The following is a 13,374-nucleotide window of genomic DNA, read 5'->3' as shown; positions in this document are numbered from 1 at the left end:
GACTTGAGGTCAGTTTCCCCATGAACAGAAATACACAATCTGCTGTGCTTTCAATAAAGCACCTCTCTGTCTCCATTATATGTTGTGACACTTCCCTCTCGTGTTCATGTTCAGCACTACAACAGCCAGGGGGGGGGAGGATCAGAGGGTGGAGCTCCACCTCGCTGTGCTTTGCTCACAGGCACAGGTACATTTTTTTTTGTTAATGCTGTAAGCCAAAGCCAGCAAAGCAAGTGTAGAGGCTGTCTGGAAGTTGTCATGCAGGGCCGGCACTGTGCCGTAAAGACAATGGGCGGCACAATCAAGCAGCCAGATGTTGCTCTTAACTAAATGCAAGTTAGATTACAAAGGCCTGAGCAACAATGGGGAGTCTTGTGGCTGATCTGTTTCTGCTCCTGCTGATTTCCGCGGGACACGTTTATGGAGGTAAGGAGACAAAATCACTGTTCCTCCTAACTGAAATGCAAAAGTTAACTGAGAACAATTAAACTTCTACTTAAAAACTTATTAGAATCATCATATGCATACAGGTACATACATGCAATTTGACTTTTTCTCTATGATAACAGTTGAATGATGTGTTGCATTGTTATAATAGCACTGGTTTACTTTATAGAAGGATGTACAACTATAGTTCTTTTATGGTTCATTCATTAAAGTTAACACAGAAGCTGTGGTTGTTGTCCTGAAGTGAATCCCGTCCCCCTTTAATGAATGGACACTGGAGATAATGGTAATGCTGTAAATGCAGTATTGTTTTTTGTACAACCTTAGATTATGTTAAAACGTGTCTGTGACAGTTGGCAGCTTATTGTTTAATCCAGTCTAATATTGTCTGCAGACATATGGCAATATGCTGCTGGATACTGGATTATATTATTTAAGGACATGGGTACCTGATCTGATGTCACGCTGCTCACCAAATGCCTCCCTAGACAGTTCAACGTTTAGTTGAGAGGATAGTTTTCCTCTAGTGATGTAACTTTCTTAAACAAGTGCAATAAAACAGTGTCATTATTAACAAGTTGTTCCTTGCACTTCCCTAAAAAGCATTTCATTGCACCAAGCAAAATCAGTATTTGGAGTGTTAAAATGAGTTTCTAAGTGGAGTTCATTCAATACTTCACTTAGTTTTGAAAAGCCGTTTCAGAGCTGTATCAACTCTTAAAATGGACAACTTCCCAGTCGACACATCCGATCGAATCTAAATAATTGCCACTGAAATATCAACACTTCCTAACACAAGTTGCTGCATGTGCAGGAGTAACATTTCAGGGCCTTCGGGCATGGCGTCAGATAATGTCTCTATCCTTACACCTGCGCATGACAGCGCATTAAAGACATTGCATTCACATTCGAGGTGTGCCTGTGACTGCAGGGAGATTACTAATAATCCAATATTCAGTGGTATCATAGAGGCAGATTAGAGATAGATGGACAGGTATGGGTTATACTGACAGCAAGCTTATAGGCTTTATGCAGAGCGGCATGCTGGGCCGGCCTGCTGACTGAGTACTTCTCACTGGGACCAGTCTTATAACAAACGTTATTTTTTTGCAAGCAGTGCATATCCCAAACAGAGTTATGAAGGGATTTAAAAGCAATAAAATAATAAGCCATTATGACAAATGATACCATTGCATGTTATGAAAACAAAAGAAGGATGAAAATGTGGAGGAACGGATGTAAAGGATTATTTTTCCATTGTTTTCTATCTGTTTTTAAACCAATTATCGGATGTTAACCAGGATTACCTATCCTAATGTTAGCCTAAAAGCTTACCCAAAAAGGTTTCAGTCAACAAAAACTGTAATTTAACCAAATTAATTAGCTGTTGGCCAATATTTAGAGACTGAGCACTATGTTAATGTTAAATGCTAATAATTTCCCTACAGGTAAAAGTCTAGCTTATGTTGCTGTCTGACTTTTTTCTGTGTGACGTGCGTGGGAACATAAATTATTGGCTGTCATTTAATGACACTGTAGAATTGTTGAGCTATACACAGCAGCTTTTGTGAGTAATTCATTCATAAAAATGTTTCGGCTTCGCCCCTCAGGCCAACTAGCTCTTTTTGATTGAGATCTGAAGTGAAGATAGAAAGAGTCTTTTGTATGAAACATTTCATTTTATTTTGGATCTGTTTTTTTCATTTGAATCATTTAAATACTCCTTTCAATTCTATCTTGTGTTCAGTCTCACTGCCTCTCCATACTGCTGTACTGTTACAGAGCTTTAGAGGGTTTTTAGAGTGTCAGCCATCCCCATCCACACCCACACACACACATCACTTTGACCTCTATTTGATTTGCTGTGCGTTTCTTTTTCCACAAATTGACAGTCATTTTAACAGAGTGCTCCAGTACAGCTGCTTTGTAGGTCAAATCGATTAAAATCAAGACTGCTTTGCTGTTGTTTTCATTCACAGATGTGAGTGGTGGGCACACTGGCCTCACTACTAAATGCAAGTACATTGTAATTACATATAGACACAATTATAAAACCCTATAATGAAAAAGTGTTTATCAGTTGTACCTAATTTATACAGGGCTTTAGACAAAAGCGTATAACTGCATGACTTTAGGCCTGACAATGGACAGACGGTTGGTTCGTTGGTCCACCACTTTGGTCCAGGCTGAAATATCTCAACCACTATTGGATCAATCCCCATAAAGAAATGTATAGACATTCATGATTCCCAGATAATGTATCCTAATGATTTTGGAGACCCCCTTACTTCTCCTCTAGCACCACCATGAGGTTGATATTTGTGTTTTTTTTTAATACAGACATTCATGTTTCCTTCAGGATGAGGTTAATCGTAATAACTTTGGTGAACCCTTAATATTTAGTTTTTTTCGTAACCAGAAGGGACTCGAGAGGGTGGAGCTAAGTATAAACAACACTGAATAAGACATTTTTAGTTTACCAAAATGTTACAATTAACTTTCATGAAATGAGAAAGGAAACAACTCCCAGACCGGACAACGTCGTGGTAGCGACCTGTCAATCACAAGGTAGCCACGCCCTAAAGCATACCCTGCTTTATGGTCTATTTTACTCTAAATGGGACCATAATTTACTAAATGAACATCACGTTGTATTGAAGAAGACTTGAAAGTAGCGATTGAGACCATAAACTCATGTTTACAATGTTTACTGAGGTAATAAATCAAGAGAGAAGTAGGCTCATTTTTTCATAGACTTCTATACAATCAGTCTTCTTTTTGCAACCAGAGGAGTCGCCCCCTGCTGGCTATTAGAAAGAATGCAAGTTTAAGGCACTTCACTTTTCAGACCCGGAGGTTGCCCACTGTATTATACCTGATAAACTTCAGCATTGTTATTTTGAGCCTGTTAGCATGCTGATGTTTGCATTGCACTCCACCAGCATGGCTGTAGACTCTTAATCTTGTTTAAATGTGACTGACTAATTTAATTAGTAGTTATTTACACATTTTTATTTATATTTGGATCGTGGGTTCCCAATTCGAGCTAGCTAAATGTGCTGTTAAAAACAGCACCCCCCTAAGCTTTACACAAACTAATGACATTGTATGAAAGTATTCAGAGCAGCTCTCATTGAGAAATGTTTGCACAACTAAATGTCCAATCTGCGTAATTTGGGTCAGCAGTGGAGTCTAATTAGCATCCGGACATTTCAGGATGACCCGCTCCGGAATGCATTAGTTGTCATTAATTGAATTCGGATAGCAGGTGTAAAGTGCAGAGCAGACGCCACATTGACCAGACAGTCAATACAGATTAACGGAAGAGCCTTCGCTGGGAGAATGCCTTTGGTCACCAAATGCTCCATTAATTTGTTTTGTTGGATGTTTTAGTATACAGATATAACTAAGAATGTAATGAAATGATAAAAATAACAAATGGAATAAATCCCCAGCTTGCCCTTTTATAACCTCACCTCACCTTGGAATACTGAAACTGCAGTACTGCATATCGGTACCTTGATGGCAAACTACTCTGACGACAGATAAAACCTCAACTCTTCACCTGTCTTCTCATTCACTGTTGTAGTGTCGTTCTACGGTGATGGCTACATCCACCTGCGGACAGTGGAGGCATCCATTCAGACGCTGCTCCATGTACGATTTCGAACCTCCAGTCAGGCGGGGATGCTGTTTTTGGCAGCTGGACGCAGAGACTTCTTGCTGCTGGAGCTGATCTCTGGGCGCCTGCAGGTAGGCTGAAGCACATATAGTAGGATACTAATAGCACAACAATGTCTAAAGCAACTGACACAAATCTATTCATGGATGACAAAAAACAAGCAAGACTTGTGTATTGTTCATTGCAAAGAACACATATATTATGACACTTTTCTTTTTGGTAAGGGAAAGACCAATTTGGATTTTAGTAATGTGAATACAAATGAGTCAAAGTAAAAGCTTTCCAGAGGCTCTCCCGTGGTTAATATTATATTCCATTTCTGCCAATTGATCCCCCTATATGCTACGCTGTTCCTTTAAAGATGCCACACACCTTCAAAACAGGAGAAAATATTTGCCCCTTGGGCCAGTTTAGCTCATGTATTGACATTTACTATCTTGAGGAGAGACGGAGAGAAGTCTGAACACACACAAAGCTCGGTGTCGGATTGCTCGCAGAGAGAAAAAAAATACCCCCCCTGGCACTTTCAGAACAAGTTCCTTCATGACCAACGTTAAGAGACAAGACCGCAATAGTTTAATGAAAACTCCCAAGTACATTGCAATGAAAGCAATGAGAGCTGCTCATGAAAGAGTTTGGTTGCATTTGATGTGCAGTTAACAACTCCCTTGACTCTGTTTTCCATTGCGCACATTCGAGATCTCATCACCATGCCATGCCCGCTTTTATGTGTTTTGTTTTTCTTGCAGCTCTTTGTTTTACTAAATAAAGTTTGTAATTTGGCATAGAAAAAAAAATAAGAAGACTTTTGCTATGTCTCAATTCACGTACGTCTGTACTTACACTTGCTAATTTGAGTGCACAAGTGCGTTCACACTGAGAAGTATGGCAAAATGCAGTGCACTTTAAGTACCCGGAGGTTGTACTCATAACGATCAAAACGTTGAGAGTGGAACGCTGGACACTTCCCACCCTCAACGGCAGTCCTTTTTGATTTGAGACAACACTACCCTGTCGAAAGTCACGCGCTACGCAGGTAAGTACATAGTGTGCACAGTATACTACATGGAAGTGTACTAAGGGAATTATCTGAATTGAGACACAGCATTGCATTTCATGTGTCTTGGTTATCACCTTATATTCCTCTTTTCCTCACTCTTTCTCTCCTCACCTCCCCCCTTCGTCCCTCAGGTACGTCTGGACCTGGGCTCAGGTGAGCGTTCACTACGCTCAGAAAAGGGCATCCATCTAAGCGACCTGGCGTGGCACTCCATGCAGCTGACCCACGACCACCATAACGTCAACATGACCGTGGACCGAAACTCTCACACCAGCTTCCGCATGCCAGGACCAGATCTGGAGCTCAGTGTCGACGACGGGCTTTTTGTCGGCGGGGCGGCCGGACTGAACCACCCGTACCTTCTCAACATCTCCGCTGGGTTTAGAGGTTGCGTAGATGAAGTTGTGTTCAATGAACATAACCTGTTGTCCAGCCTAAGGCCTTATTCTGGGTACAAGAGCGTCCGCGAGGTATCTCTAGGCTGCAGTCCGCAATTTTCTGCAACAGAAGAAGATTCTGTCAGCTTTTTCAGCTCTAAAGCCTTTATCTCTCTGCCGCCGTGGGAGGGGCCACAGGAGGGGGTGTTTGAATGTGAATTGCACCCCTCTGCGAGACAAGAAGATGGCATGGTCCTGTATAGCTCTGGCAACACGGGAGGGTTTGTCGCCATAGAGATCAGAGAAGGTAACCTGGTGGCGACGGTAGGAAACGGAGAGGGGGGCAAGACTGAGTTGCGCTCTCTAACGCATGTTCACAACAACCACACCTGGTACCCCATCCAGCTGCACCTGCTGCCCAACAGCGTTCAGCTGAAGGTGGGTGAGGAGTTGGTCAAGGCCACCCTGAGTCTGGAGCTCCAGGTCATCCAGCTCAAAGGGCCTCTCTTTCTAGGAGGGCTAGACGAAGACGCCCGGGGAGAGGCAAGGCAAGCCGGGCTGATATCCGCTTCGCCTGGCGGGCAACCTGCTGGGCAAGGAGGCTCCTTTAAAGGCTGCCTCCGAGAAATCAGGGTGAACACTCAAAGAACAGGCCTACCTCATGCTGCCGTCACCAAGGACATCACTGTGGGCTGTAAGACGGGGCAAGCTCCAGTTCCAGTGACCACCAGCCCAACATATAGTCCCAGGTTTGATGTTACGACCACGCGACCAACTGCCAACAATAAGAAGAACAATAACGTTCTGTTTCTGAGAAAGCTAGAAGTAATGGAGGGAGGCCGGGCACCACTGGAGCCCAAACACATGAGGGTAGGACTGGTTGTCTTTTGATGATCTGTTCTTGTAGTTTTCACTTTTAGTTATTTGACAGGTTTCTTACACATAAATGTCAATAAAATGATGTTGTTTTCACATAATAGCACCAAGTCAGTTCCTGTTCGCGCTCCCTTCTAGGTGAATCTGGATTTTCGGAAATTGGGCATTCATCCATCCCAGTTGATGTTCCGCATTGAGGGGCAGCCTGTCCACGGCCAGCTCCGGCTGGACCTCAGCCCTGACCCCGATGGGCCGCTGGGCGAGGGGCAGGTGAGGATTATCACGATAGGAGCAGAAGAGGTCGACCGGACTTTCAGCATGCTGGACCTGTGGCAGGGCCGGGTGATGTACGTTCACAGCGGGTCAGAGGACCAGCAAGACTTCTTCATGTTTTCAGTCTTCTCCACTAATAAGAAGGAGCTCCCTGCATTTCTGAAGGGCAACCGCCTGCATCGGTTTGATATCAACATCAGTCCCGTTAATGATGCACCTGTGCTCAGCCTGCCGGAGGGAAACCTTTTCAATCTACTGGAGAAGTCCAAACGACAGGTGGGTACAGCAGAACGCTCGGATGCTATGTTTAAGTGTGTTAGGTGTAAAATGAAAATTAATACAACCACAATGTCCCCAGCTGACAACAGATGTGCTGAGGGTGTGGGACCCTGACAGCAGTCCTGACGAGCTGGTGTTCAGCTCCCTGGGGAACCTCAACACGGAGGTTGGACACCTCGAACACCAGGATTTCTCTGGCAGGTTTGTTCTATGACTTGTGAGGCTTTACAGTGACTTGCAAGTCTTCTTACAACACATTTATTTTCAACGCTAACCCTAACAAGCAGAGTTAGGAAGTTAACAGGGTTGCATCTATCTTCCAGGGCCATTAACTTGTTCTCCCTGAAAGATCTGGAGGAGGGCAAGATCAGCTTTGTCCACACTGGCGTCCCCACCTCTCGGCTGGCACTCAGGGTCAGCGACGGGATGATGGTAAGTAATGTATTTTACTTGCCCAAGACGCAATAAAACCATAAGCTGTGACATAAAGGATGTGAGAGATAGAGTTTTTAGCTATGCTAGCGGCTTCAGTGATGGCAGTGTCGGTCTGTTGTTTGTGTTAACAAACGAAGGAATTCTGTCCACAGAAATAATGCTATAGGGCTTTTATTTTGAAAAAGAAACAGGAAGTGTTGAGTTAATAATAAATATTTGTTTTTTTTCATGTCTGACATACTCTACAGATATAAACTGTAGTAATGTTGCCGCACCGCAGGCTGTGTGGGATGTTAGTCTTGTTGACTTGTAGATGATAGTGTCATGCACACACACTTTTTACATGTTGCCATTATATTAGATGTTATAGCAGTGGACTACTAATTAACCACCTAATCTCTTCATTCTCCTCATCTCCTCCCTTGTTTCCTCTCCCTTCATCTCATCTCATCTGTTATCCTCACCTCTGGTGTTTCCTTGTTCCCTCTCCTCTCCACAGTCAAGCAACACGGTAGTTTTGAGGATTATGGCGGTGCCACTCGAACACAAGCTGGTGAACAACACCGGACTGGAGGTGAACCAAGGCGGGGCTTCCATCATCACAACCACTCACCTTGCAGTACAAGTGAATGTGGACGATCGGGCGGTGGAAATCCGCTACGACGTCACAGAGTTGCCACAATACGGCGAGCTCCAGCGGTTGTACTCAGGCGGCGACTGGAAACCGACAACTTCCTTCTCTCAGAAGCTTCTAGAAAAAGAACGGATCCGATACCTCTGCACTTACCGGGGCCTTCAGACTCAGAACAACATCACTGATTACTTCAAATGTAAAATCAGCATCGGTTCCCGGGCTAGCGAGGAGGTTGTTTTCCCCATCGCGGTACGCTGGATCCACTTCAAGGTCACACGCAGCAAGATGGAGGTCAACGGTGTTCAGACGACTGCTCTCACTCCCGAGGACCTCTGTGCGATTTCTAAGGGTGTTAAACTCAACGAGAGCGACCTCTACTTCAGGCTCCTAACGGTACCAAAGAAAGGGCAGCTGTTCCTGGACAACAAAGTTCTACAAAGAAACTCAACCTTCAGCCAAAAGAATATCACAGACGGTTTGATGAAGTACGAGCTGCTCAACGCGCTGCAGGACGACGCGAGAGACGCGTTCAGCTTTCAGGTTTTTTCAACACATGCCAACTCAACAGCTTACGACTTCAGAATCAGCATCAAAGCCGAGTCGACCGCCGTCACCGTTGTAAACAAAGGCCTGTCAACCCTGGAAGGAGGAAGTAAAGTCATCAACAAAGATATCCTGTTCGCTCACACAGCAAGTAACCGGGAGGTCCACTACGGCATTACGGCGAGCCCCAGGCACGGGCGGATAAGGAGGATCAACCTTTCCAACTCAACTTCCATTAACGACAACATTGTGACGTTCACGAATCGGGATATCGTTGAGGAGAGGATCATGTACGTTCACGACGACAGCGAGACCAAGCAGGATTCCTTCACTTTTCAAATTACGATTTACAAATTGTACAAACGCGCCGGCAAGAAGGAGGACAGAAACACGACCGAACACACCTTTAACATCTCCGTGCAGCTCGTCAACGATCAGAGGCCAGTCAGGGTGGTCGATAAAGTTTTCCACGTGGCCCGCGATGCGCAGAGGTTGGTGACGCTGAGGGACCTTCGTTTCCGGGACGATGACTCAGACTTTGATGACAGTTGGTTGGTGTACACGCGGAGGGGGATTCCCATGGGAGAGCTGGTGCTGGCCAGTGACACCACTCACAAACTGTACGAGTTCACACAACGGGACCTCGAGCAGGTTAGCACAATTTATCTGGGGAAATTCTTGGTCATGAACCCTCTTAAATGAACTAGTTCACAGGAAATGTTGTCCTTTTACAATCATAAATGGGGATAAGGGTGCACACTTTCAGACAGTTTGTCCTCAGAGGTATTCATGTGTTGCACCTGGTTGTACACACAAGAAGGGATGAAGCAGTTGCGTGAAGAATGACACAAGAGAGCTTGAGAGAGAAGTTCAAATCCTTCATAGTGTCTCACCTCTAGAAATATAATTAGGAGTAGAGTGGACATTCCGATTCAAATCAACATAGCAGGATGGTCAGAGCAGCAGGCATTTTTATGTGTACAGTTGCCATTTCAACCGTTGTAGCGGACTGACTTCCGTATAAACTAAACTGACTTGCGGCAAGTCGCAGACTCACTGAGGTGAGGTTTTGCAGTAATAACGATTAAACAAGCAGTAGTAACATTACAAGGCACACAGAAAATGTAATGAGTCAAATTGAACAACAGTCAGTTTTGAAAAGTTGCAAAAATTGTAGGACACACCCCCCCAGTTCCAATGTTAGAAAGGTAGAAAGGAAGGGGGTTTCAGACGCAGTTTGAAGATCCGGCGGTCACTTTAAAACAGCAAATCCAGCTGCCTTTGACCTCTAGATCCTCTGTTTTATTTAAGGAGTAATACCAGTGGTGTTTTTACAGTTTGTAAATGTTTTTGTTTGTTTTCTAAAGCTGCTCATGCTTTCTCCTCTTCTGTCTTCATCTCCTCTTCTTTTCTCTCCTCTCAGAAAAAAGTGTTGTTTGTCCACAGAGGAGTGAGTTACGGGCGGTTTGTGCTTTTCGTATCAGATGGGAAACATTATGTTTCAACACTGCTGGAGGTGATTATAAAGTCTTCACACATGATGTATTATATGGTTTTATTTATTTATTTATTCATTTATTTATTTATTTATTTATGTAATTATTTATTCATTTATTTATTTATATTTTACAGTGATGTTGGTCAATTTCACTGTTGAGTAGCCATTGAGTTAATAAGAGTAATTCAAGCAGTATGTGTAGTTGGAAACATACACTGTAAGCAATCAAAATTGAGTTTGTTTCATATTTATATTTTCATGTTATTTATTAGTAGTTTAAATTGTGTGTGTGTGATGATTTTTGTTTAGTTGGTTAATTATAGATCCTTCTACAAATGATTTGCTGGTGATTAATATCATGAGGCATTTTAGTGTGAACATAAGTAAGACTAATGACGCTGACTGCTGCTGTAAATAATACATTTTTCTCTCTCTGTTGTGTAAATGGCTGATGCAGGTGATGGCGCAGGATCCTTACCTTCAGGTCGAGAACAACACGGGCCTCATGGTCCAGCGAGCCGGGCTCACAACCTTGACCTCCGCCAACCTCAGCATCTTCAGCAACCTTGACATCCGAGACCCACAGGAAGTGACGTTTGAGGTCTTCCTTCCGCCTAAACACGGCGTGCTCTGCTTCAATGATGGAGGCCGTGAGGCTGTGACAGAAGCGGATTCGATTTCGATATTCACCCAGCGCGATTTGGTAGCGGGGCGCCTGGCGTACCACCACGACGCCAGCCACGAGTTGTCAGATGGGTTCAACGTGACGGCAAGGGCGAGGGAGAAGAGCACAGAGAGGCGACTGGACAGAGAGAGGAGGGAGGTACATCTGGACATCGGAGTGACGGTGAAAATCTTCCTGGAGAGCCACCAGCGGCCACCAACGGTCATCAGTAACCGTCCGGTGGTGGTGGCGGAAGGACAGAATGTCTCCATAAGCAAGGAGCACTTAGAGGTGAGCAATGGTATGCGATGGTTTGTCATTTTTAAAAAGTGGTTCCCCAGAAAAAAAAAAGTTTGGGGAACACAGATCTAGACAAACTGTCATGGGATTCTCCATATTCTAAACAGAAGTTGATTGTAATGTTTTATAAATACGTATAAATAATATGTTTTGTTTTCTACAGGTGGTTCATGAGGACAGCCAGCCTTCAGACATAGTTTTTACTGTCCAAAGCCCTCCCGCCCTGGGCTTCCTTCAGCGGTTTCCCCCCATCGACAAGCACCAGAACAACATTGGAGAACAGCAGCACCTCTATCAAGTACAGCCATCTGTAGGTTTAAAGCTGACTAACGTGGAGTAGGAAATTGCTCCGCTTTTAATCTATCAAAACAAGAGCAAAACTGGCCGCCCAAATGTTGCACACTGCAGCTTTAAAGTGTCAAAGGATTCACACAGAAAACAGCACTTGATTAGTTTGTCTTGCTCCGTTCCTCCATGCAGGCCGGCGTCACAGAGACAACAAACTCCTTCACCCAGGAGGACCTCAATCAGGGATTGATCATCTACCATCAGCAGGCTGCAGGACGCACCAACGACTCTGTTCTGTTGGAGGCGACTAACGGGGTCACAAAGGTTGGACCTATCAGGCTGGAGATTGACATCATCCCCATCCTGCTCCCTCTACAGGTACAGAATGTATGCCTATATGTTATATGACCTTGACAAAGGAATTAAGAAAAGGGAGATAAATTAATTTTAATTTTAGGAATGAATGAACCAGTTAGCCAATGTCTTCAACCCGTCAATCAGTACTATGATATGTCCTGCAGGTGTCTGACTTGACCCTCGATGAGGGGTCGTCCCTGCCGCTGACCACTGACATCATCAAGGTGGCCAATCATCACTTCTCAGGGATGAACTTCCTGTACCAGGTCATTGTTCCACCGCGACACGGACACCTGGAGCACAGCCGGATCCCGGGGATGCCCATCACTGCTTTCACTCACACTGAGGTTTGACTGTGCACACTGATCTCTGTGTGACAACATCTTCACGGTTGTTTTGATAGTTGCTATTTGAGCAGGGTTGACTTAGAATCAATCTTCTCTACCTTGTTTCACTTTCCAGGTGGAACGCGAGTACATCTCCTACATCCACGACGGCAGCGACACGCTGAGAGACAACTTCACCATCGTGGCCAATCAGACGGAAATCAGGAAGCACAGTCTGCCCTGCACCGCTCACATCAACGTCACGCCTGTCGACGATGAGGCTCCTGTTGTTACGATCAACAAGGGTCTGAAGGTGGGGAGTGACGATATACACCCACGGGACACATTCATAAGAAGTAGTGATTGTTTTCAGCCCAACTGAGGGAGTCTGACTGCATCGCCTTTATATACAGTATAGGATTACTTCTATGTTTTTCATCAAAAAAAGGAAATATACATGATTAGGGAGTTCTCAACAAAACCTTTTAATTGGGAAATATGTCAAACTAGACCAATACATTGGCTGATATTAACTTACTGCAAATTTATGGGTATTGGTATACAGTATATGTTGGCCAATAAGTAACAAAAATTGCAGTACAGAAAGGCCAAAGATATGTTAATAATAATTATGTAGAAACAGTCTTGCTATTACAGTTTGTTCAAGTTCCAAGTTTATTCAGTACATACCTTGATCACAATTCATTCATAACCAAATTTAAGGGATCCTTATCAAATGTATTGGTTTGTGTTTATGTAAAAAAAAATATACACATATATATATTGGATGATATATCTTTATACAGTTTTTTCAACTCATATAACGATATCTGTATTAGCCTGTTAAACTGTTCTTTTAATAGCTAAAGTTAATAGCTTTCCTGTCCTTTCCTTCCTTCTTTCCTCTCGTTTCCTCAGGTGTGGGTGGGTTCAGTGACAGAAATCACCACAGATGATCTTAGTGCAGAGGACTCGGACACCCCTGATCCTGAGGGGCTGGAGTTCATCGTCAACCCACCCAGCAACGGCCACCTGGCCCTGAAGAGTGCCGCCTCCAGACACATCCTGAACTTCACCCAGAATCACATACAAACCGGACAACTGATGTTCGTGCACAGTGGTAAGTATATTTTGTTATACATTGCTGCAGGAATGAGTCCTAAAACCCAGAAATGATAGCCTAACGTTAGGTTTTAACTTCTGCCGATTGCATTCACACTTCACAAATCATAAAAGTGGTGTTCATTTGCGAAGATTATCTTGCTGAACAAAACTTGTAAGTATCATAAATGTGTGTTTGCCACAGAGCTTATGTTCTGCAATAATCCAAAATCC

The 13,374-nt window shown here is 43.9% G+C and overlaps 1 protein-coding gene across 2 annotated transcripts in view; it reads left to right on the top strand.

The window, feature by feature from the left end:
* Window positions 1-13,374, top strand: part of LOC119478599 (chondroitin sulfate proteoglycan 4-like) — a 36,346-nt gene that overhangs the window by 16,620 nt on the left and 6,352 nt on the right. The window contains exons 1-14 of one of the 2 annotated variants that reach the window (XM_037753432.1): window positions 198-426; window positions 4,037-4,200; window positions 5,321-6,436; window positions 6,581-6,991; window positions 7,074-7,195; window positions 7,318-7,426; window positions 7,929-9,257; window positions 10,030-10,122; window positions 10,562-11,059; window positions 11,232-11,378; window positions 11,549-11,734; window positions 11,878-12,060; window positions 12,176-12,352; window positions 12,958-13,159. In XM_037753432.1, coding sequence (XP_037609360.1) covers window positions 363-426; window positions 4,037-4,200; window positions 5,321-6,436; window positions 6,581-6,991; window positions 7,074-7,195; window positions 7,318-7,426; window positions 7,929-9,257; window positions 10,030-10,122; window positions 10,562-11,059; window positions 11,232-11,378; window positions 11,549-11,734; window positions 11,878-12,060; window positions 12,176-12,352; window positions 12,958-13,159 — 4,801 coding nt within the window. In that variant the 5' untranslated portion in view covers window positions 198-362. Of the gene's footprint in view, window positions 1-197; window positions 427-4,036; window positions 4,201-5,320; window positions 6,437-6,580; window positions 6,992-7,073; window positions 7,196-7,317; window positions 7,427-7,928; window positions 9,258-10,029; window positions 10,123-10,561; window positions 11,060-11,231; window positions 11,379-11,548; window positions 11,735-11,877; window positions 12,061-12,175; window positions 12,353-12,957; window positions 13,160-13,374 lie in introns of those variants that run through there. The other variant, XM_037753433.1, reaches the window with a different exon arrangement.

This window comes from Sebastes umbrosus, chromosome 19 (genome assembly GCF_015220745.1).
Source record: "Sebastes umbrosus isolate fSebUmb1 chromosome 19, fSebUmb1.pri, whole genome shotgun sequence".
Taxonomy (NCBI): domain Eukaryota; kingdom Metazoa; phylum Chordata; class Actinopteri; order Perciformes; family Sebastidae; genus Sebastes; species Sebastes umbrosus.
The sequence above is the reverse complement of the archived record's forward strand: the minus strand, read 5'-3'. Positions and strand labels throughout refer to the sequence as shown.